The 24,270-nt window shown below is 38.1% G+C and overlaps 1 protein-coding gene and 1 pseudogene across 1 annotated transcript in view; both read right to left on the bottom strand.

Annotated features, from left to right (window-relative positions):
- Positions 1 to 6,583: 6,583 nt before the first annotated feature.
- LOC110218872 (heat shock cognate 71 kDa protein pseudogene) lies at positions 6,584 to 8,517 on the bottom strand (annotated as a pseudogene).
- A 3,124-nt stretch (positions 8,518 to 11,641) lies between these two features.
- Positions 11,642 to 24,270, bottom strand: part of CFAP95 (cilia and flagella associated protein 95) — a 113,417-nt gene continuing 100,788 nt past the window's right edge. The window contains exon 9 of the mRNA XM_021001800.2: positions 11,642 to 11,906. Within this exon, the coding sequence (XP_020857459.1) occupies positions 11,721 to 11,906 (186 nt within the window). The 3' untranslated portion in view covers positions 11,642 to 11,720. The remainder of the gene's footprint in view (positions 11,907 to 24,270) is intronic.

Below are 24,270 nucleotides of genomic sequence, written 5' to 3'. Positions count from 1 at the left end.
CTCAGAGAAGAAGAAAGGGAGAGGTAGAATGGGGTAAATTACCACAAAAAAAACAGAAAAGAAAAGTCTCTTACAGTGGAAGGGGAAATGGGGGAAGGTGAGAGGGAATAAGTGAATCTTATTTTCATCAGATTTGGCTTAAGGAGGGAATAACATACACATTCTGTCTTACCCTACAGGAAAATAGGGGGAGAAGGGGACAAGAGAACAGGGGGATGATAGAGAGGAGGGCAGATTGGGAAAGTGGGTAATCAGAATTAAATACTTCTGAGGAGGGACAGGGTCAAAAGAAAGAATAGAATAAATGGGAGGGCAGGATAGGATTAAGGGAAATAGAGTTAGTTTTTCACAACATGTCTACTATGGACGTGTTTTGCATAACTGCACATGTACAACCTATATTGAGTTGCTTGCCTTTTCAATGAGGGTGGGTGGGGAGGGAGGAAGACAGAAAATTTGAAACCTAAAGTTTTAAAAACATATGTTTTTAAAAAAATATTTTCACATGCTACTGGCAGGGGTGGGGGGAGGGGGGGAGATGGGGTGAAAATTTGGAACTAAAAACTTGTGGAAGTGAATGTTGAAAACTAAAAATAAACAAATTTATATTAAAAAAAAGAAAGAAATTACACTTCCTTAAAATACTGAAGAATTCCTATTCTTCATAGTAAAACTATGCCCAGATAATTATACTTAGGCCACCTCTTGCAGCCTCCCTACTCCCATTCAGTTAGGAGGATTTGGCAGCTAGTTGAACAAGGCCCAATGGACTCTCTTCCTCTTCTACAGCACTAACCTAACAACCCAACCTATCAACCCAGAAGAGTAGTCAGATGACCAAAGTTCAACACTCCTGGCCTTAGCCTCAAAAGAGAAACTGTCATTGATTATGAACAACATGCCTTATCCCACACATCCAGTTAAGATGACAATGTGAAGGTATGTAAAAAGAGCCCAGATCTTGCAGACACACCTGAAGGGAAAAAAGCACCTTCAAAAAGAACAGCAAAAAAAGAAAACAAGTAAAAGAAAACCTGAATGCTTTCATCCAATCCATAATTGCAAAAAAGACAACCAGTAGACAGCAGTGTCTGGGATTGGGGTCACACAAGGAAAGCCAGCCCAAATCATGGTAAATGGACCTGAGCCCTAAAAGTTTGGGTTGAGGGATTGCACCCAGAAAAATATGACTAATCAGGGAAAATGCCAACCACAATGAAGAAATACTCTAATTTAAGAGAAACTCAAGGAGTAAACCCAGACAGAGAGAATAGATCAACAAGTAATTAGTAGAGCCACAGAGAAGAAAAAAATGGCTTGGCTACAATGACTACAGGTATGGCTAGAAGAAATGAAGAAAAAGTTTAAAAATGAAGTTAAAATTAACATAAGAGCTCCAAAATGGGAGTAGGGAAGGGAATGGAAGGAGAATAGTTTAGAATAGAAAATGGAAAACTCTGCCCAAGTAATGGAAAGTAGAATGGAGTAATTAGAACTCAATTACTCTATGAAACATGGAATTTTCAAATAAAAGTGAATAATTGAAAAAAAAAAAGAAAATATAAGGTATCTACTATCAAAAACTGACCCAGAAAACAGTTCCAGGAAATATAATGTAAGAATTAATATAATTTAAGAACACCTGAAAACCATTACCAAACTAATTTTCACATGGCTGCACTCTGATTTATCTACAATGACCTAGGAAATTCATTACTGGAAGCTCATTACTGAGATAACCTCATCATCCTGTAAGATCTCATTAGCCTTGGTCCTCTAGTTCATCACTATCCTTTGCCTCTTTAATTGGAAAGTGGCACCACGAACTACAAATCTTAATTTAAGGATAGAGCTCAGCTCAGATATCTCAGATATCAAATTTCTCAGATATCAGATATCATGTCTCCCCTCAACCCCTGACTTGCTTTTCAGGTTCATTTTGTATGCTGTCTTTCCTCATTAGACTGTAAGCTCTTTGAGGGCAGAGACTATTAGCATACCCAGTACTTAGCACAGTACCCAACACATAAATGCTTATTGACTTTTGAAAAAATCTGGTTACCATATTTTGAGAAATCACAAAAGAAAACTGTCCAAATCTATTAGAACCAGAGGGCAAAGAAAATGAAATCTATCTCCTAAAAGACACCCAAACTGAAAACATACAGAAAAGTCATAATCAAAATTGAGATATTTTGAGTCAGTGAAAAAAAAATACTGGAAACAGCCAGAAAGAAAGAGTTCAAGGGTCAAGGATCTACAGTCAGACTCACACAAGACTATACCTCAATGATAATAAAGGAGAGAAAAATCTGGAAACATAACATTCCAAAAGACAAAAGATAGGGAATACAACCAACTTACTCTGAAAAATTGAGTATGATACTATGTGGAGAGGGGGAGAAAGAATGGATCATAAATAGATTAGACGACCCTCAAACATTCCTGTTGAACAGTACACAAATGAACAAAAACTTTGAAATGCAAACACAGAATTCAAGAGAAAACTAAAAAAAAACATGTAAACAACTGAAAGGGAGCAAAATAATGTTGGAATGTTTAAATTTGAATATAAGGAAAACAAACAAATTTCCATAGGGGTTTTCATTGTCTCCAGAGGTCACAGAGAAAATTAAGTAATATACAAACACAGGGACTGGGAGAATATTCTTTTGTATAATTGGGATATATAAAAACAATAGAGAAACAGAGAAAAGCAGAGGTGGAACGGCATTTCATGAACCTCTCATATTTGAACCAAAGAAGAGCTACAAACACACACACACACACACACATAGTTTGTTTTAGAAACTGATTCAGCCTTTCTGGAGAGCAATTTGAAACTATACCCCCAAATTCACTAAACTTAAATCTTTTGACCTAGCAATATCACTTCCAGGTACATAAAACCCAAAAGAGACAAAAGATCCAAATGTAGTCATTTTTATAATATCATTTTTTGCTGTAGCAAAGAACTAAAAATTTGGGAATAGCTGAACAAATTATAGTATAAGAATGTAATAGGATATTATTATATTATTAGAAATTATGAAAGAGCCTTCTCAACAAGATCAAGGTGAAGCAAGGATGTTCATTATCACCACTATTATTCAACATTGTACTAAGAAACACTGGCTATAGCAATAAATAAAGAAATTGAAGGAATTGGAATAGGCAATGAGGATGATATGAGAGAATCATAGAGAATGAACTAAAATACTAGTTGAAAGAACAACTTCAGCAAAGCAGCAGGATATAAAATAAATCCGCACAAATCATAAACATTTATACATATTACCAACAAAGTCCAGCTAGAAGAGATAGAAAGAGAAGTTCCACTTAAAACAACTACAGAAAATATAAAATACTTGGGAGTCTATGTGCCAAGACAAACCCAGGAATTATATGAACATGATTACAAAATACTTTTCACACAAATAAATACAGATATAAACAAGTGAAAAAATATTAATATTAATATTTATTAAATTTATTAATATTTATTAAAAATATTACTCCTGGGTAGGCTGAGCCAATATAATAAAAATGACAATTCTATATAAATTAATTTACTTATTCAGTACCATACCAAATAGACTACAAAAAATTATTTTCTAGAGCTAGAAAAAATAATAACAAAATTCATCTGAAAGAACAAAGGTCCAGAATATCAAGGGAATCAATAAAAAATGTAAAGGAAGTAGCCCAGTACTACCATATTTCAAACTATATTATAATTACAAAACAATCTGCCATAGAGTGGTAGATCAGTGAAATAGATTGGGCACACAATACACAGCATTAGATGATTATAGTAATCTAGTGCTTGATAAACCCAAACACCAAAGTTTTTGGGACAAGGACTCACTATTCGATAAAAATTGCTAGGAAAACTAGAAAGCAGTTTGCTAAATACTAGGTATAGATCGACATCTCACATCATATACCAAGATAAGGTCAAATGGGTACATTATTTAGACATAAAGGTGATATCATAAGCAAATTAGGGGAACACGGGAAAATTTACCTGTCAAATCTATGGATAAGGGAAGAATTTATGAAGAAATAAGAGAAAACATTTAACGAGTGAAAGGAGCGTCATATTACGGAGAAAAACTTTAGGGTTCACAGATAGGTTTGCTCTTTCTGAATGTTGCCTGATGGCTCAGACCTAAATTAAGAGTCTCAGTCTAATCCCAGGCTCAACTATGGTCTGTGAAGTTAGAGCAGTAAAACAAACAAAAAACTAAGTCAAAACAATATTTTTATCTGAATATTTAGAGAATCCAAGCAAAGGTGAGAGGTGTGTTTAGTCTGATATTTAATACCCCCAGGAACTATTTTTCAATTTTCTTTTTTATGAATTTAAATGTCAACACACACAAAACTACAATACACAAAGAACAGAAAAAGAGAATTGTCTATGAAACTGTGAATTATATTATGTAGTTATTAAGTGTATATTAAGAAGATAGTAACAAACCTGTATTGTCTGTATCCCTTTCTGAACTTACTTCTATTTGCTTCTTTTTTAAGAATTATTTCATTAGTGATCGTTTTTCCTTTTTTTTTTTTTTTGGCATCACTGTCCCTATCCTAATTACTCCTCCACATCCCAACCCCCAAGTAAAAGTCTTCCCTTGGGACAAATAAGTATAGTCAAGTAAATCAACATATTATCTATGCTGTCTCACTTTGCACCTAAACTAACTTCCAAGTTCAGCCCTTTTATGACAAGTGAAAGCACTTGTTTAATGAGTGGTACTCTCATTCTGAGGGAGGAGAAATTCAGTTACAGTAGGCAAATTATTTTTTTATTTTCCTGAGTAATGCTATAGTGTTAAAAGAGAATGCAGCAAAGTTCAAAGGGGACATTAAGCTTTATCTATTGCAGGCCCATCCCAGATAGCTCATTGTTGTCCATCTTCCCACTATAAGGCATTTTCAAATAATCAACAGTTTGACACTCAAATTTCCATAGATTACCACTCTCTTAGACATATATTCTTAAGTCCAGGTATTTAGCATTTGACTACATATAAGACTATAAAATTCAAGGCAAAGTCTTTCTCTGTTAGTGTGTATGATACTTAGTGAATTTAGGTTTATCATTTCTTTTCTAGCATTTCTTCTAGAGCATACTCCAAATTTATGAAAGACAAATACCCCAAATCTTCCATATTCACTGAAATTCCAATCTCCTACTTTGCCATACTGGGTTTCATCACTATAATCTGAATCATCAGCTTCATCTTCATCCAAATTTCTGGTTGTTTGGGTGCAAGTAGTTCAGTCTTGTAGCTTGTAGATTTGACAGTACTAGTACAGTATTTTAAACCTGGAGGTAATCCCTGATACATTTGTTAACCAGTCAGTAAGCACCTCCTATGTGCCAAGCACTGTGCCAGGTACCAAGGATATAAATAGAAAGAATGAAACCATCGCTATCCTTAAAGAGCTTATATTCTAATGAAAGAGACAACAAGTATAAACATAAATTAAACAACTATAACAATCTGATAAGTGGTCATTTTGTCCTTTCCAAATCATTGTTTACTAAAAATAGCACATTATAAGATCTAGGTATCTCATTAGTCAGTTAGTGGCCTAACACATAGATGGGGAAAATAGAGCACCAGGTCTGGAGTCAGGAAGACAACTTCCTGAGTTCTAATCTGGTCTCAGACATTTACTAGCTGTGTGACCCTGGGCAAGTCACTTCACCCTGTTTGCCTCAGTTTCCTCATCTGTAAAATAGGCAGGAGAAGGAAATGGCAAATCACTCCAGTATCTTTGCCAAAACAAACAACACCACCACACACCAAAAAAAAAAACAACCCACAAATGGGATCACAGAGTTGTACATGACTGAAAAACAACTGAACTCAACTCAATCTAACACAAGTGGAACAATGCAAGAGAGAGGTTCAAGCCTTACCCTGATCACTTATTTTAGAACTAAAATAGAGTACACATGCTTGCTTAACTAGAGAAATAAAGTTCCACCTCAGATGTTAAAATTAGCTGGTCACATACCTTGCAAAAACGATTCAGATGATTGATCATTTTTTTCTACGGTACTTTCTTGTTGTACTAAATAAATATTCTGTACAATCATCTTTATTTCAAAATTCTAATCATTTGTAATGAGAAAGTTCTTTTAAAGAGCTAAGGGTCTGAACCAAACTATATATATATATATATATACATATATATATATATATACATATATATACATATACATATATATATATATAGCCAATTTTAAATAGATTTTATTCTCCAGAAGAATTGCATTTCCACTTGTTTATACTACTGATAAAGTGCAATGTTGTTCACTTCTCTCCCTCTGCACACATTCAAGTATTCAGAATGCCCAGATTTACAGAGTAGTTTAAATGATACTTTTATTTTATTTTATTTTTGCTTTTTGGTGAAGCAATCAGGGTTAAGTGACTTGCCCAGGATCACACAGCTAATAAGTGTCAAGTGTCTGAAGTTGGATTTGAATTCAGGTCCTCCTGACTCCAAGGCCAGAGCTCTATCCACTGTGCCACCTAGCTGCCCTTAAATCTTTCTTTTAAACTGCTCCTGCCTTGGCAACAGATTTGAGTCCTTCAATTTTTGGAAAGCTGTGCAGACTGCTCTTTCTTCTGGTATGTTTAGTCGACTTCTTCAATGGTGGGTCCAGAAGAAGCACCTCCAGATGGGTCTGCTCCACCCCCTTGGAACCCACCAGACATGCCTCCTGGCATGTCCCCTGCACTCTTGTACAGCCTAGTAATGATAGGGTTGCAGACTTTCTCCAATTCTTTCTGCTGGTGCTCAAATTCTTACTTCTCAGCAGTCTGGTTCTTATCCAGCCAGTTGATTATTTCATTACATTTGTCAAGGATATTCTGTTTGTCTTCATCACCAATTTTGCATTGCAGTTTTTCATCTTCTGTGGTAGCCTTCATGTTGGAAAGCATAAGACTCAAGAGAATTATTGAAAGACCCCTCGTCTTGCTGCTTCTCATCCTCAACTTTGTATTTCTCAGCCTCCTGGACCATATGCTCAAGGTCTTATTTGCTCAGACGACCTTTATTATTGGTGATGGTGATCTTGTTCTCCTTGCCTGTGCTCTTATCTACAGCAGGAACATTGAGGATGCCATTTGCACCAATGTCAAATGTTACTTCAGTCTGAGGAACACCCCTGAGTGCTGGGGGGGATTCCTGTGAGCTCAAACTTGCCAAGCAGGTTGTTATCCTTTGTCATTGCTCTCTCACCTTCATAAACCTGAATAAGCACACCAGGCTGGTTGTCTGAGTAGGTGGTAAAGGTCTCTGTCTGCTTGGTGGGGATGGTGGTACTATGTTTGATCAGAACTGCCATAACTCCACCAGCAGTTTCAACTCCAAGGGAAAGAGGAGACAACCAACAGCAGTAAGTCCTGTACATGCTCAGATTTGTCTCCAGACAAAATGGCAGCCTGGACAGCTGTACCATAGGCAACAGCCTCATCAGGACTGATACTGTTTTTGAGCTCCTTGCCATTGAAGAAGTCTTGCAGAAACTTCTGGATTTGGGGGATGCAAGTGGAGCCACCAGGATGATGTCATGAACCTGTGATTTATCTAGCTTGGCATCCCTTAAGGACTTTTCCACAGGATCCAGGGTGCCACAGAGATCAGCATTCAGCTCTTTGAAACAGGCTCTGATGACTAATGTATAGAAGTCAATACCTTCATAGAAAGAGTCAATCTCAATACTCGCCTGGGTACTAGAAGAGAGGGTACACTTTGCACGTTCACAAGCAGTGCACAGACAGTGAACAGCCCTTTAGTTCTCACTAATGTCCTTCTTGTGCTTTCACTTCAACTTGGCAATGAAATGAAGATTCCATCTTCTGGTAAGAATGGAGACATTGAAAGTACCACCTCCAAGGTCAAAGATCAACACATTTCTTTCGGCACCAACCTTTTTGTCCAAGCCATAAGCAACAGCAGCAGCAGTTGGCTCACTGGCGATTCAGAGTACATTGAGACTATCGATGGTTCCAGCATCTTTGATGGCCTGACATTGGGAATCATTGAAATTGGCTAGTACTGTGACCACAGCATTTTTGACAGGTAAGCTTCAGCAATTTCTTTCATTTTGGTCAATGCCACAGAAAATACTTCTTCTGGATAGAAACTTTTGGTCTCCCCTTTGTACTCCACTTGGACCTTAGGCCTGCCTGCATCATTCACCACCATGAAAGGCCGATGCTTCATGTCTGACTGTACAACTGCATCATCAAATCTGTGACCAATCAGACGTTTGGCATCAAAAACTCTGTTGGTAGGGTTCATTGCAACTTGATTCTTTGCAGCATCACTGATTAAACATTCTGTGTCAGTGAAGGCGATGTAGCTTGGGGTGGTCCTGTTTCCTTGGTCATTAGCAATGATCTCCACTTTCCCATGATGGAAGACTCCCACACAGGAATAAGTGGTGCCAGGATCAGTGCCAACTACAGGTCCCCTCGACATGGTTGTTGGGGAGTCAGGAGTCGTAGCTGCCCATTGAGGGGGAAGAAGGGCTGCTCCTGCACTGAGTAGACCCAAACACAATATTTTGTAGTAGGAGGATTGACAAAAAAGGCCAAGGGCTCCCACGTCATCCTGGCCATCTCCAGTTGTCCTGATCTATATCTGGCCACTGGATCCAGATGGCTCTGGAGGAGAAAGTGAGGCTGATGACTTTACACAGCCATGCCTCATTTAAATCCAATTCAATTGCAAGTCATTTTTATCATCACCCTGATGTCATGGTCCTCTTCGAGAATGAAGGACAAAGCACAACCACAACCCATCACCATTGGGCGTAGATAGAGCACTGGGCCTGGAATCAGGAAGACCCGAGTCCAAATTCTGTCTTAGACATAGCTGAATGACCTTGAACAAGTCACTTAATCTCTGTCTGCCTCAGTTTCCTCATCTGTAAGATAAAGATAATAATAGCCCTACCTCTCAGGGTTGTCATGAGGACTGAGTGAAAAAAATGCATATGAACATATGATTCACAGTCATATAGCATCACTAGGGAAAAAAAAGGAGGTTTTGTTGCAACAAGTAGCTTTGGATCAGTAAAGACACTTTGCAGTTTCTTCCTTCTATTTAATTTAATTTCTTCCTTCCATTTAATTCTGAGCCCAGCTAGATGCATCTATGTCATATACACATACATATGCTCATATATGTAAATATGAAAAGTCCTAACTCCAGACACAATAGATACGGGTACATTTTTGTGAAGGTCTCTCTAGATTAAAGTCCTACCCGAGTAAATTGAGCAATGATTGCTGTTGGCTCAGTTTACTCTCCCAGAAAGGGTCTTCAGCTCCCCTGAAAGTACTAAGGGTAAACTGCAGGAAAGATTTTATTTAACCTCAAAAAAATGGGCTCACACCCAAGTCCTTTGACCATCAAGAAAACTATCTTCCATTTTCCAGAGTGCATCAAACAAACCTCCCTTCTGGTATATCCCAGAGAACCAGAGAATCTCAGTGTTGGATGGGATCTCAGAGGCCATCTAGTCCAACTGATACCTGAACAAAAATTCCTTCTACAATACACTCAAATGGTCATCAGACCTCTACTTGAAGGCCTCTAGTGAAGGTGAAGAGGAAGGCCACTATCTCCAACTCAGCCTATACCACTACTGGATAGTTATTATTGTTATGAAGTTTTCCCCTCAATATAATGAAAATATGCCTCTCTGAATCTTCTACTGATTACTCATAGTTCTGCCTTCTGAGTTTAAATGGAACAAATCTATTCCCTCTTCCATGTGATGCCCCTCCAAATTCTTGAAGATAGCTATCGCCATCCTCACCTAAATCTTATTTTCTCTAGGCTAAAAACCTCCAGTTCTTTCATCTGATTCTCATATGGTATGATCTCAAGACCCCTCAATACCTTGGTGTCCTTCCTACGGACACTGTCTGGCTTATCAACACTCATCTTAGAATGTGGTATGTGGATCTGAGCACAGAACTCCAGATGTGGTCTTAATAAAGCAGAATATGGTGTAGCTATCACTTCCTAGACTTAAGCACAATGCTGTTCTTCTAGACAGCTTAAAGTTACATTGGCTTTTTTTGTTTGTTTATTTTATGTGTTGTGTTTGTGGTTGTTGCACTGTTGTTGGGTTTTTTCCTGGATGCCATATAATACGGCTGACTCATATTGAGTTGCCAGTCCTCCACAAGCTCCAGATCTTTTTCACACGAACATATCCTATGGGTCCTCTTTTCTTGTTGTTTGATCATTTTCAGTCATGTTGGATTCTTTGTGACCCCATTTGGGGTTTTCTTGGCAAAGATACTTAGCTGATTTGCCATTTCCTTCTCTAGCTCATTTTACAGATGAGGAAACTGAGGCAAACAGGGTTAAGTGACTTGCCCAGGGTCACACAGCTAGTAAGTGTCTGAGGCTAGATTTGAATTCAGGAAAATGAGTCTTCTGACTCTAAGCCCAGTACTCTATCCACTGCACCACCTAGCTGCCAGCTACTTAAGAAAGGTTTACTGACACACTATAAGTTGGTGTCCAGAGTGCTGGTCTTGGAGTCCTAAGATGAAAGATGTTACCTGCCTCCTAGAAGAGGTAATGATGGACTAGGGGTGCAAAAGGAGATGTGTGCTTTCATAGATAACCAATACGCTGATGTATTTGACTATACTTATTTTGCACCCTGTACGCTGTGCCACCTAGCTGCTCTTGGGTCCTCCACAATCCACAATATTCACAGTATCAGGGAAATGCTAGGTTTGAGTTGCCTCCCCAGTACGTGCGGTTTCTTGACATGTTGATCCCTTTTCTATGGTACAATTTTAGCATCTTCACTTTATCAGTTTCTTATAGCACATGCTTCTCCTTAAGACTATGTGAATTTTTAAGCCTCTTTCTAGGTACCGTGTATAGCTCAGTACATGTTTTTACTCCTTGTCAAATGAGTGCTCCCTCTAAATACAGAAGCAGATTCTTTCTTGGATACGTGCCCTTGTAGTCCTCTTCCTATGAGGTGAAAGGAGCTGATCCAAACAAAGGAGTAGGAGCTTACCCAAATAAGGGGAAGGAGCATCCCTGGATGCCAGAAAGAGAGAATATCACATAGCCAAGTTTGGATTCAAGGTCTAGCTCAGCTCTACACTTCCTATGTGCTTCTGGGAAAATTGATTAACCTTTATGTGACTAACTTTCCTCGTATATACTGAAGGGGCTGGATTAGATCAGGGCTTCTTAACCCTTTTTTTGACATGTATTCCTCTTGGCAATCTGGCGAAGCCTAACGGTTTCTAAGAATAATGTTTTTAAATGCATAAAATAAAATATGCATGATTGCAAAGGAAACCAATTCTGTTGAAATGTAGCCACCACAATATTTAAAAAACACATTCATGCATACCAGGTTAAGAAACCTCACACTAGACAGTCTCTAGGGTTCCTAATATCTTTAACATCTGGTATTTCTATAATTTCTATAATGATTTCTTCAAATGAGTTAGCATTTTAAATTGCTATGTACATGCTAATGATAATGATGATGGTGTTCATCTATCTTAAAAAAAAAGTCATATCCTAGAAGAAAAAACCTACTGTATGAGTGGCACTTCAGTTTTATTTATTAGAACATATAATACACCATTAACTGATTGTTTATTGCTCTTTCGCACCTTTGATACAGTGCATTATTTCAGAATAGGGAGGATAGGATTAACTGATGGGAAGATCATTTGTCTTACATGTGCATTGGGATAAATCCCACTCTCATCCTGCCATGAATGGATACCTATTCTTTTAAAACCTCCAACATCATTGAACTGAGAACAGCATTTTCTGCGAACTGTCGAGTAAATATCCTGGAGGGGTTGCATCTATGGGAATAAGAGAAACATTTTTGAAGTAAACATAAGTCATTTGACCATTACTACTATTTAACATATTGGTGTTATAGACAAAAGTTCATTTCCAAATAATTAAAAGATTTTATCTCCAAATAAAATACTTCATTGGCAAAACTGGCCAGTATACTCACTAACACTTTGTGGAAAAGTGATCTAGTTCATTGTTAAGAATATTATGCAAAGTGTTTTTTTTTTATGTGGAATCCTCTTAAACAATTTTAGAGTAAAGAATGACTTTATTTAAAATTTATGGCTAAAACTACTGGTGAAGTTGTATACTGATTTAACCATTCTATAGAGCAATTTGGAACTATGCCCAAAGGGTTATAAAATTGTGCATACCCTTTGCACTCCTAGCAATACCACTACTGGGTCTGTACCCTAAAGAGATCAAAGGAAAAGGAAAAGGACCTATATGTACAAAAATATTTCTAGCCCTCTTTTGTGGTGGCAAAGAATTGGAAACTGAGGGGTGCCCTTCAGCTGACGAATGGCTGAACAAGCTGTAGTATATGATTATAATGGAATACTATTGTGCTATAAGAAATGACAAGCAAGTTTTCCAGAAAAACTGGAAAGACTTATGTGAACTGATGCAAAGTGAAGTAAGTAGAATAAGAGAACATTGCACACAGTAACAGCAATATTGCTCAATGATCAACTGTGAATGACTTTGTTATTCTCAGTAATAAAATGATCCAAGAAAATTCTGAAGGACTCTTGATGAAAAATGCTATCCACCTCCACAGAAAGAACTGAGAGTTTAAATGCAAATCTTTATCTGTTTTTCTTGATTTGGGGGGTTTGGGGTCTGTGTTTTCTTTCATAACATGGCTAATATGGAAATACATTTTGCATAACAGCACATGTATAGTCTATATCAAATTGCTTGCCTTCTCAAGGAGCAGCAAGGGAATAGAGGGAGAAAGATAGTTTGGAATTCAAAATTTTATAAAACCAAACGTTAAAAATTGCTTTTACATGTAATTTGGGAAAAAAACTAATTTAATAAATAAAAGTTATGGCTATAAAAATCAGATCAGGATATTTAGCCACCATTCAACATTTTTATTCATACACATTACACACATTCCAAAGAGTCATATTTCTGGTCTGCCTTTATTCCTTGGAGCAATGAAATCATGATTCCCAGGACAATGGTAAATTCCAAGCCCCAGAGAAAAAGCAGCATTGCTATTTCTCCTGGGAATTTGCCTTAGCAAAACAAAGACTGTTGTCTGGATAATTCCCCTGTCCTGTACTGCATCTCAGAAGTCATTTGTCAAGACACCATATCATTGACCAAATCCCAAAGGAAATATCAATTTTATAGAAGTTACTCATAACATTGCTGCTGAAAGCAACCTGTATTATACTAGACCTTTGAACTGGTGAGCTAATGGCTACTTTCAATCACGATTAATTTTAAACTAAAAGGAGGATGCTAAAAAAGTAAACATTTAAATCTCAACCTGTGAAACAAAGCAACCAAAGACCATCAAAAAATGATTTCTCTTCCATGAAGTGAATCACTGGATTGGCTACTGCTTTTCCCCTAGCATCATGTCTGAGGATATGCCAATCTTCAAGAAAAAGAGAAGTCACTATCAAAGTGAAAAGCCTAAATTTTATTTAGTTCTTGGCTTCTCTTGCACCATATAAATTAACTGAAAAGTTGTGTGTTTATTTGTTTGTTTTCTTTAAATTACAAAGACCATTTGGCCTTTGTAACTACATAAGACCTGCTCAATTTTGCCTGTTTTATTCTTTCTTGTAAAGTAAATAACCCTTGGGTTGGATATGTAATCTAAAAAAAACACTAGATCTTCATTTCAGATGAAAGTAACGTCTTGAGAAGTTCAGTGATCTGAATTATAGCCTCATTTTTAAACTGCAGTTTGCTACCTTCTCTACTCCCTTGCCTGCTTTTTTATAGCATCATGGGAGATGGTGTAAGAAAGGTCTTTAAAATAGCACCTAGTCTAGGCCCCTTTCCTACAGTGATCCTATAGTGAGTTAAATGTCTAGCCTATCTGGATTAATTGGATGCCTAGTTTCTTATTACCTAGAGCAAAGAATTCCATGTGGGGGAGAGAGAGATAGATAGAGGAGAGACAGAGACAGAGATAGAGAGAGAAAGAGACAGAGAGAAAGTACAAAGTGTGTGTGTGTGTGTGTGTGTGTGTGTGTGTGTGTGTGTACACTGAGGTGGGAAGGCGGAGGTACCCTCTTCCCCTGCTCTGGGGAGCAGTTGACTACACTGGCATTTCCATGAGAATATTTAGTGGTTTTGAAAGCAGGAAGACTTTTCACATGCGGGGAGTTTTGTAGTAAGCAGAGACCAGCCCAAATGTAATAAGAAAAAATCTATAGATAAATATTTAGAGACTGAACAGTAGAAGCTAAGAGGCATAAGGGTAATAACACCCAAGACTTATCATTTGTAGTCTCATTCCCTTGTGCCCTCATTATGGTGTCGGGGTAAGTAGGACAAAGTTTGGGGCTCCTGGTGCTCCTGTCCTGTGCACACAGCTTGCAATGCTGCGGAAGCAAGTGATGATGAGAGCTGTGGTCAGCTCTAGTCTCAATGACTACCTCAAAGCTTCATCTAAATGTAAATTGTTGGGTTTTCATCATCATCATCATCACCTCAATTGTACTAGCAGCATTTGCTTCTAGTTTTCCAGCCATAGAGAAGGAAGAGTTCAGGAGTTCTAGTCACCTAATTGCTCCTTCCTTGATTTCTGTCACAATTTGTCCACCAGGCTACGCCCTTCTGCCCCCAGGATGTCCCTTTATACTGCTTATGAGTTAAATAAATTGTAACTATAGTTGAAGCCTCTCCAGTCCAGGTATCCTCAGATCTGATAATTGGCTTATAGTATAATGCACAAAATTTGTACCACACCTGACCCTCTACTGCCCCCTAGTGTCTGTTTATACCACAACCCCGCCTGATGTGCAGGTTAAAATTTTGGTGTACTAGCAACATATATGTTGCCTAATAACAATGATAATAGCTCATTGAGGGCAGGGACTGTTTCTGCTCTTACTTTGTGTCCCCATATCTTAACACAATGCCTGGCACATAGTAAGAACTTAATAAATTCTTGTTGATTCTTTCATGTGGCATTTTAAAGTTCACAAAGCCTTTCCATACATGAGTTTATTTGCTCTGATAGCCATAAGAAAAAGACAATCATTAGAAGTTAGATTGGGCAGTAAAGACTTCATGGAAAAAGAGTCTGAACTCAAGTCTAGAAAGACAGGAAATGTATGGATAGGCATAGAGTGAGAATGAGCAAGGCAAGGGATAGATACAGACACAAATAGATTAGTTTGGTTTGGGGTAAAAGGTTGGAAAAACAGATGAGTTGGAATACCAGACTCAGGAAGTTATCATTTATGTTATAAACCATAGAAAGCCATTATAATTTACAAGATATAATCAGATCACAAGATTATAGAATTATGTAACTACAGCTTGAAGGAGTCTTTGACCCTACCTCCAACTCCATTGTTTTAGAAGTGAGGAAATGGAGGCAGAATGTAGTTAAGTGATTTTCCCAGGGGTCACGTAGCTAGTAAGTGTCTTAGGTAGGATCTGAACCCAGGTCTTCCTGACACAAGTCCAGTACTCTATCCACTATGAACAAAAGTGGAAAGGCACTGGAGGTACTGGGACTGTAGGTGATATCAGGGATTATAGGATAAGGAGTCAGGACTATGAAATATGGAGAGTGGATGAGTGTAAAATAGAAAATACAACAGGTAGAGAAATAGTCTAGAGTGACCCACGGTGAATTTGTTCTGAACAGTTCAGTCATTTTTCAGTTACGTCTGACTCTTTGTCATTTTTTTGGTTTTTCTTGGCAAAGATACTAGAATGGTTTGCCATTTCCTTTTCCAGTTCATTTTCCAGATGAGGAAACTGAGGCCTACAGAGTGACTTGTTCGAGGTCATACAGCTAATAAATGTCTGAGGCCAGATTTGAAGTCAGGAAGATAAGTCTTCCTGACTCCAGGCTCAGAACAGTACACTATACCATCTAACAAGTGGCCAAAGTAAAGTTGGACTTCTGTAATCAGGTAAGTAGCCCACAATGGGAAAATTCAGGTAGTAAAGGTCAGAAACAGATAGGCAAGCCAGAATAAGAGTATACAGCAGGTCAAATACTACTTAATGGATAGAAATTGTGAGGGGGCGCAGAGGAACAGACTTCAAAATGAGATAAGTGGTTAAAAAGACCAAATTTACAGTAAAAAAAATCTAGAGGGTAGGAACACTGGCAAACAGAGCAAGACTAGTGGTCAGTCTAAAGTAATAGTCAAAATTCTGAAGGACCCATGATGAAAAATGCTATCTACTTCCAGAAAAAGATCTGGTAGAGTCTGATTGCAGATTGAAGCCTGCTTTTTTACTTTCTTTATTATTCTTGGTGAGGTTTGGGTTTTTTGGTCTTTTTCTTTGCAATGGCTAATATCGAAATATGTTTTGCATGATTGAGCATGTATAATCTAAAACAAATTGTCTGCCTTCTCAAGCAGAGGGGAGGAGGGAGTGAGGGAGAGAATTTGGAACTCAAAATTTTTCAAAAATAAATGTTAAAAAAATTTTGTTTACATGCAATTGAGAAAAAAATAAAATAAAAATTAAATGTAAATTTTTTAAATTTAAAAAGCAATAGTCAACATGTCAACAGAAGACATATATGTGTAAAACTCAACATATTTATGAAGGCACACAAGATACACCTTGGTCACTGAGGTAGTTTCCTTGCTTGGGCTATAGAGCTTCTAGATTTCTGTCAGTTATACATTTGACTTCAATCCCAATAGGGCTAACCTGGGCCCTATAGGCAGAAACAAATAATAGAGTACATCTGAATAAGGTAAAGGACCTTTTTTGGTTTTACTGTACCCTACTTAGCATCTGGAATGCATTGAGGTACTAATTTATTTCATAGCCACATTAGGCACTTAGCTAGAAGGTTGAATGAATATGATAATAAATGCAAGAGCCTTCTGGTTGATCTCCCTACCTCAAGTCTCTCCCAACCCTAGCCTATTCTCCACTCAGCTGCAAAATGATCTTCCTAAAGTGCAGGACTGACCACATCATGCCCTTACTCAATAAACTCCAGGGGCTTCTTATTATCTGCAGTACAAAACATAAGAACCCTCTGTTTGGCATTTAAAACCTTTCACAACCTGGCCCCTCCCTACTTTTCCAGTCTTCTCACACTTTACTCTGCTTCATATACAAACAATCCAGAGACACCAAAACCTTCTTGTTATTCCTAGCACGCAATACCACCTCCCAACTCTTCACTCTATGCCTTGCCACTGGTTGTCCCATCAGTCTTGGAATGCTGTCCTTCCTCTGGGCTTTCCTGGATTCCTTCAACAGAGCTCAAATCCAACCTCCTACCAGTTTTCTCTGCTTGCTAGTACCTTCCTTCAGACATTACCTTCCATTTACACTGTGTGTTTGTTGAATGTACACGGTTACGTGTATGTTGTCTCCTCAATTAGACCCTGAGTTCACTAAGCACAAAGATTACGTTTCTTCCTTGCTCTGTATACCTGGCACATAGTAAGTATTTAACAAATGCTTTAACAACATAATCCTCTATACAGGGCTTCTTGTGATCCCTTTTCACATTTAGGCAGCATTTGTTGGCGTTGTGCGGTGTGAGGGCATGCACAGTACAAAGTACACATGTTGTGTGTTCAGTGAAGTTGTGTGATGCCACATGGGCAAGCTCTGCCAGAAACACCTTGGATTCATTACATGTTTGATTTTTAATTAATTTTTGGTCATTATGTATTCAGAAACCTTTTACTGCTACCAAATTTTTCACGACCCCATATGGGGTCATGATCCACGGTTTAAGAAGTAACATAAGATATCCTTCAATTCACATCAAGGGCTAGGTCACTGATACTTGTTTTCAAGGTTCGAGTCAACTTTTCTCCGACTGGCAGTATAGTCAAGATCAAGTTTTCCTATTTTGTTGACATGCTATTTCCCATGGCTAGGGCTAGTACTCATCATAGGTTGAGATTGAACCAATTCCATGACACATGTTGAAGCTACTCTGGTTCAGGAACAAGGGAAGGCCAGAAATGGAAAGTTCCTATGCAGTTTGGGGCCAGAAGCATTATGCTATAAGCCAGAGCTGGTAACCAGCCTATAAAATGCTGAACTGAAAAGGCAGAAGAAGAGGACGCTGGGAATTAAAGCAATGGAAAAAGAGATGAGCAAAAAGGCATGCCCCAAGGAGTGAAACTAAAAGTGTTTTTGACACCAAGATAAACCACTCAAGTATAAGCTAGAATCAGATGTTGCTCAATTTGCTTTGTTCAATTTTCTTTGGACACGCTAATGTTTTTTTGCTCCTCTATGAGTGAGGCTGGCACTGACCACTAGTTCCCATGCATCAGAATCCGGCAGGGTCTCTACAACACAGACCTTCTCCTTCATTTCCTGGATAGTAGGTTCTTCTGCCCTTTGAATATTTAACCTCTATAGTTCACTGTATACATATACAACATCTACAATGATCTTTTGTACAAATTGCTTATATAGAAAAACAAATGTTTGGAGACTAAGGTGATAACAGAAATAGCTATGTAGGACAAAGAACACTGCCATACAACCCAGTCCTGGGAAAGAATGGAGTACCAAAAATCTCTATGTATTTTTATAGTTTGAAAAATGAGGGGCAGAGTCACATGGTAGGGGCAGCTTTGTTTATTTGTGGGTGGGGTTTTGGTCTAGCTGGAGAAGACTATAGAGGTCATTTGTTCTGTCTCCTCCTCACTATTCTCCACAATTCTTACTCTTTCTGAGAGCTAGGAGCTTCAAATATTCTTTCACTTCTTCTGCCTAGATACTTCAAGGTTTTGCAGCAGAATAGTCCAAGAGGACCCCGGGAAAGGTATGTTTACTATTACTACTCTATAATATTTTATCAGAGATTATTCCTGAACCTAGTGGCCTTCCTTCCTAGAATAAGAATTTATTAAGTGCCTACTATGTAAGAGGGGATACAACAAAAGGAAAACTGTCATTGTCCTCAAAGAACTTACAACCTAATGAGGGAGACTTCCATTCTCAATATTATATATGCACATATATCTTCTCCCACTCATGAACCTTAACCCTGTTTATTTTTCTTCTGGGTTCTGAATCACTATTAGAAGTTGTTAAAGCTAAGCTCCCTATGCAAAGTAGTTCTGTAATTGAACTAATTGATATTTTGATGAACAATGATTTGCGTATTTGTCTTTGAGCTAAAATTTCCCTATGTGATTAATATATGATTTAATTCTGTATGCTTAATAAATCACTCTCTTGTTTTCAGTGGACCCATAAGACTGTGAACTGCTGGGTATAATCTGCCAAGATAAAACCACTGCTAAAAATAAAAGATGTTAAGTTCATGAAACTCTTAGAACACAAGTAAAAGATGGGAGAAGGCTCACTGTTAAAGAATGCCAATGTAAAATTAAAAAAGAAAAAAGTATCCCTAATAGATCCCAGTGAGCTTACTGCTCCAACAAAGGGCAGAAGAAAATGTTACCCTTTTATCCTCATAGAAATGTTCTTCCTTCATAATCCAGCTTACCCCAGAGCAGGGGTTGTAATAGAAGGGACCTTGACACCTGGACTCCTTTTCATCTGGTCAAAAAGACAGGCAGGGCCTAGAAAAGGTATGAGTTACCCTTCAGAAGAGGTACTAATAACTAGTCTTTTCCCACTGGCAGGAACAAAGAAGAGGAAAGATAAAAGAACATAAGACCCTTGAGGACAATCCTCGAGGATTGTCTCGTTTATTTTTCTTGGTATCCGAGCAGTAAGCACAGTGCCTGGCACATAGTGGGTACTTTTTATATCTGTTTATTGATATGAATTGAATAGTGTTGATGACTCTCCCCAGGTAGGGAAGATGTTGGTTCTTGTGAGAGACGATGTGGTGGTGGCTTTCAGAAATCACGCTTGACTAACTCGGTTGATGTCACAATCTGTCATAAAGGTGCCTACTACCCTGATAACTGCCTCCGATGACAAGGGCTGAACTTAATTTTGATGAATTAGATAGACTTATCTAAGGCTGTATCTGCACTGTACCTCAGACCCCCTCTCAGATGTACCCTATGTCCTGGTTCCCAAGCAGTATCAGTCCTAACCATGAAAATATACAAAACCTTGAGATTGGAGGGGGATAGGGAGAGTTAATTCTCTTGTGGCATTTCTGTCTATCTTCTATTGATGTATAATAGCTAGAGCCCAATCCAACATCACTGAGGGAGATGGTGGGAAAAACAGGATTATCACAAATGAGCTTCTGCAAGCTTCTCTGAGTACTTACCCAACATCTAGCTACCACTACATCCCCTTATATGCTGAACTGTAATTCTAACAAGGTAGAAATGACTTGGCAAAGGTACCCCAGCAATTTTAAATGCAACAGTATAAGACAAATATAAATAACTATTATTTTCCTATTAGGAATGGGCACAATCCTTGACATACATCTTTGATGGGCAATCCTGGCCCATAGGTCTCTTCTCATGCTCATTGCTAACAACTAAGACTATTGGCAATGAAAACTCTAAGCAAACATTGGCTTCAGGCTTCTATTAGTGCACGTACTCAGAACCCTCAAAGTAGAAATGGGCGTGGAAGTGAATGGAAAGGATAGACTCATTTTTCCATACGTATTCAGGTCTCCGCAACTGCAGCTACCATTTCACTCTAAATTACTTTACATACTACATTTGTTGATCTGGGCTAAAGGAAAGAATTAGCAAGTCTATGCTCACAGGTTATCGGTCTCAGAAGTGGACTTCATTTCGATAAGCATTTATTAAGTATCTACTATGTGCCAGACACTGTCCTAGGTGCTGAGAATACAAAAAACAAAAATGAAATGGTACCTGCTTCCCAGGATTTTGCATTCTGCAGGGAAACAACATCTATGCAGATCAACATAAAGTGATTTCACAGAGGAGCATGACAAATGGGAGAGGGGGGACCAGAAAGGCCTCATGTGGTGGGACTTGGAGGAAACTAGGGATTTGGAGTCAGAGATGAAAAAGACCAGCATTCTTCATAAGAGAGGCAAAGGACCAAAGGTTTGAGGTGGATCATTGTGTACAGTGAATACAGCAAGTCGGCTAATTTGGCTAGAGCTTAGCATGTGTAATGGAGAGTAATACGAATACAGTATGGAAAGACAGGTTGGGACCAGACTGTGAGGGACTTTATCCTAAAGGTAACTGGAAGCTGGTTGTTGTCTTTTTTCTCGAAGAGGACCAAAATTACGTTAGAGTCAAGTTACAATGTGTCCAACTGTGGCTGATCAGAACAATACGAGCCCAGAATGCTCTGCGACAGGTCGGAGTCCCATAGTCCATGTGAACATTGGACGTGGATTCTCTAAATTTGTACATCTCATGTTTCTTTTGAGCTACTTCATTGGGAAGTTACTGAATTTTCTTAAGCAGAGAAGGAACATGGTCAGATCTGTGTTTTTTAGGAATATCAATCTGGCAGCCACATGGAAGAGGGCAAAGAATGAAGATAGAGATACCAGTTTGAAGGCATCAGCCCAGACCAGAGGTGATGAGGGAGTGGGGTGAACTAGGAGAGTTCAGACGTTTAGTCCAACCCACACAGGAAAAAGAATACTCTAAAAATTTCCAGAAAAAAAATAGCCATTCACTTGGCAGAGAAAACAGCTAAAGTAAGAGTTGAATAGTTCTGTCTCCTCTCCATCATCCATTATCCTCACTCCATCTACCTTAAGCAGCAGTCCTATCCTTTTTTATTCTAATTTTTCCCCAATACTGCTTTGAAAACATCCATAAAAGACTTCATGGGTTATTTTCCTTAGCATTCCCCATTATCTTCAGGTCATTTTGAGTACTACAGACACATTATTATATTATTATAGGCATTTATATATTCACACATTCTGAAAGGAGGAAAGAAAAAAAGGAAAAATGTTACACGATCAATTTATTATATACTTAAAAGGAATAGGAAGTTGTACATAATAGATTTATAGTTTCATGTACAATCATCTGTTGTTTTTTTTCCTGTTCTACCATGCTATGGAAATTCTAGTTTTACTTCTTAAGTTCAGAATAAAATAAATAAAAATTTAAAAACATGTTAAAAAAAAAAGAGTCAGTAGGATCCAAGTCTGAAACCTGCATCTGATAATTACTGTATAACCCTGGGCAAGTAATTTAACCTTCATAAATTTCAGTTTCCTCATCTGTAAAATGAGAATAATAATAGCAATGACTTCACAGGGTTGATGTGAGGTTCAAAGATATATATACTCTTTTTCTCTCACTCCTCTTATAGTTCTGAAGATGAGTTGCCACTTTCCCTAAGCCTCACCTTATTTCCCCCCCAGCAACCAGTTCACCTTTGTTGGCCAGAATTGGATCCAGAACAGTGATTCCTCTCATTCCGTCCTTCACTTTTTGAAAGATGAAGTTATCACTAAAATAGGCCACAAGCTGTGAACTAGTCCAACCATTCTGGAAAGTAATTTGGAACTATGCCCCCAAAGTTATCAAAGTGTATATACTCTTTGACCCAAGAACACTTCTATTAGGTCTATATGATAAAGAGATCCATGAAAGAGAAAAAAGAAGCCATAGGTACAAAAGTATTAATGAGAGCTCTTTTTATAGTGGCAAAGAATTGGAAATTAATAGGATGCCCATCAATTTGAGGAATGGCTTAGCAAGTTATGGTATATGAACGTGATGGAATACTATTGTACTATAAGAAATGATGAAGGAGATGGTTTCAGAAAAACCTGGGAACACTTGCATGAACCAATGCAGAGGGAAGTGAGCAGAACCAGGAGAACAAGTTATGAAATAATAGCAACATTTTAAAGATAATCAATTTTGAAAGACGTAGTAATTTTGATCAACCACAATTCCAAAGGACTCATGGTGAAATATGCTATCTACCTCCAGACAGAGAACTGATTAACTCAGCAGACTGAAGTATATTTTTTCTTTCTCTTCCTTTTTCTTGTTTTTTTTTTTTAAATATGGCTAATGCAGAAATTTGTTTTGCATGACTATACATATTGGTAATGGGTTTTGTTCTTCTTGCTTTCTCTTTGAGAGGGAGAGGGAGAAGAGAAGGGAGAGAATTTGGAACTGAAAATAAAATCGAATTTAAAGAAAGAGACAGCTCACAAAATCATTAGCTGTTCCTTTGAGAAGAACTATGCCCAAAAGGCTACAAAAATGTGCATACCCTTTGATCCAGCAGCTCATAATTCTATAGTTTTTACTGCTAAATAGAACTAGAGGAAATCACATAACCAACCATTGCAAATTTATATTATCTATCCTCAATTGGGCCCACCTCAGCAGCACAATTCTTTTACTCCTACCAAACTGATTCTCTATCCCACTCCCCATAGAGATTCTTCCAAAATTTCTCCATTCAAGCTTTCTATACCTTCTTAGACCTCAGGGCCTCCCTAAGGACCTGGTCTAAATTGTCTATTTTCAGGGATAGAATCAGTTTGAAAAGAATGCCAAAGATAAAAGGGCAGCAGATGCCTCTATGCCCTGTTAGAGCAACAAACTCACTGGGAGCTCCCTCTGGTGTGTGTCCCGTATCCCTGGCTGAAAACTCTCTTGTCTGAGAGATGTGTCTTAAATTTTGCCCATCAGAACAAGTCTTCCTGAGTCCTAAATGCCACTGTGACCTGTCTAAAGCCTGAGCTGCCTAATCAGACCTCAGGCCACCAGCCTTGGACCTCCATACTGCTTTGTGCGTTCTCCATTTACCAGCTGAGCTTGCTGTTACCCCAATCATTGCATGGTAGCTTACATGACTCAGGGAGATAAGATACCAGGGAATGAGTTTAATTTATAATAAAACTTTTCTTCATAGAGAAGTCAAATACCTTAAAGAACAGGAGAATGAGCAGCACCATACTCCTATTGCAAGTGGAAATAACAAATACTGAAATTCCCTTTGTAAAAAAAAAATTTGGTTAGGCAATGGGGTTAAGTGACTTGTCCAGGGTCACACAGCTAGTGTTATGTGTCTGAGTCCAAATTTGAACTCAAGTCCTCCTGAATCCAGAGCCAGTGCTCTATACATTGTGCCACCTAGCTGCCCCTTGAAATTCCCTTTTCATAAATATATATTTTCAAAAATGCAAAGTATATTCAAGTGTTAAGATAGCCTTTAAAGTCCACATCTCCCCAAACTACATACAGCAACTTCTTTTTATGTAGTACAGATGTAGAGAAGCAAGGATGGAAAGAAAGC

Source organism: Phascolarctos cinereus, unplaced genomic scaffold, assembly GCF_003287225.1.
Source record: "Phascolarctos cinereus isolate Bilbo 61053 unplaced genomic scaffold, phaCin_HiC Scaffold_4;HRSCAF=312, whole genome shotgun sequence".
Lineage (NCBI taxonomy): Eukaryota > Metazoa > Chordata > Mammalia > Diprotodontia > Phascolarctidae > Phascolarctos > Phascolarctos cinereus.
The sequence above is the reverse complement of the archived record's forward strand: the minus strand, read 5'-3'. Positions and strand labels throughout refer to the sequence as shown.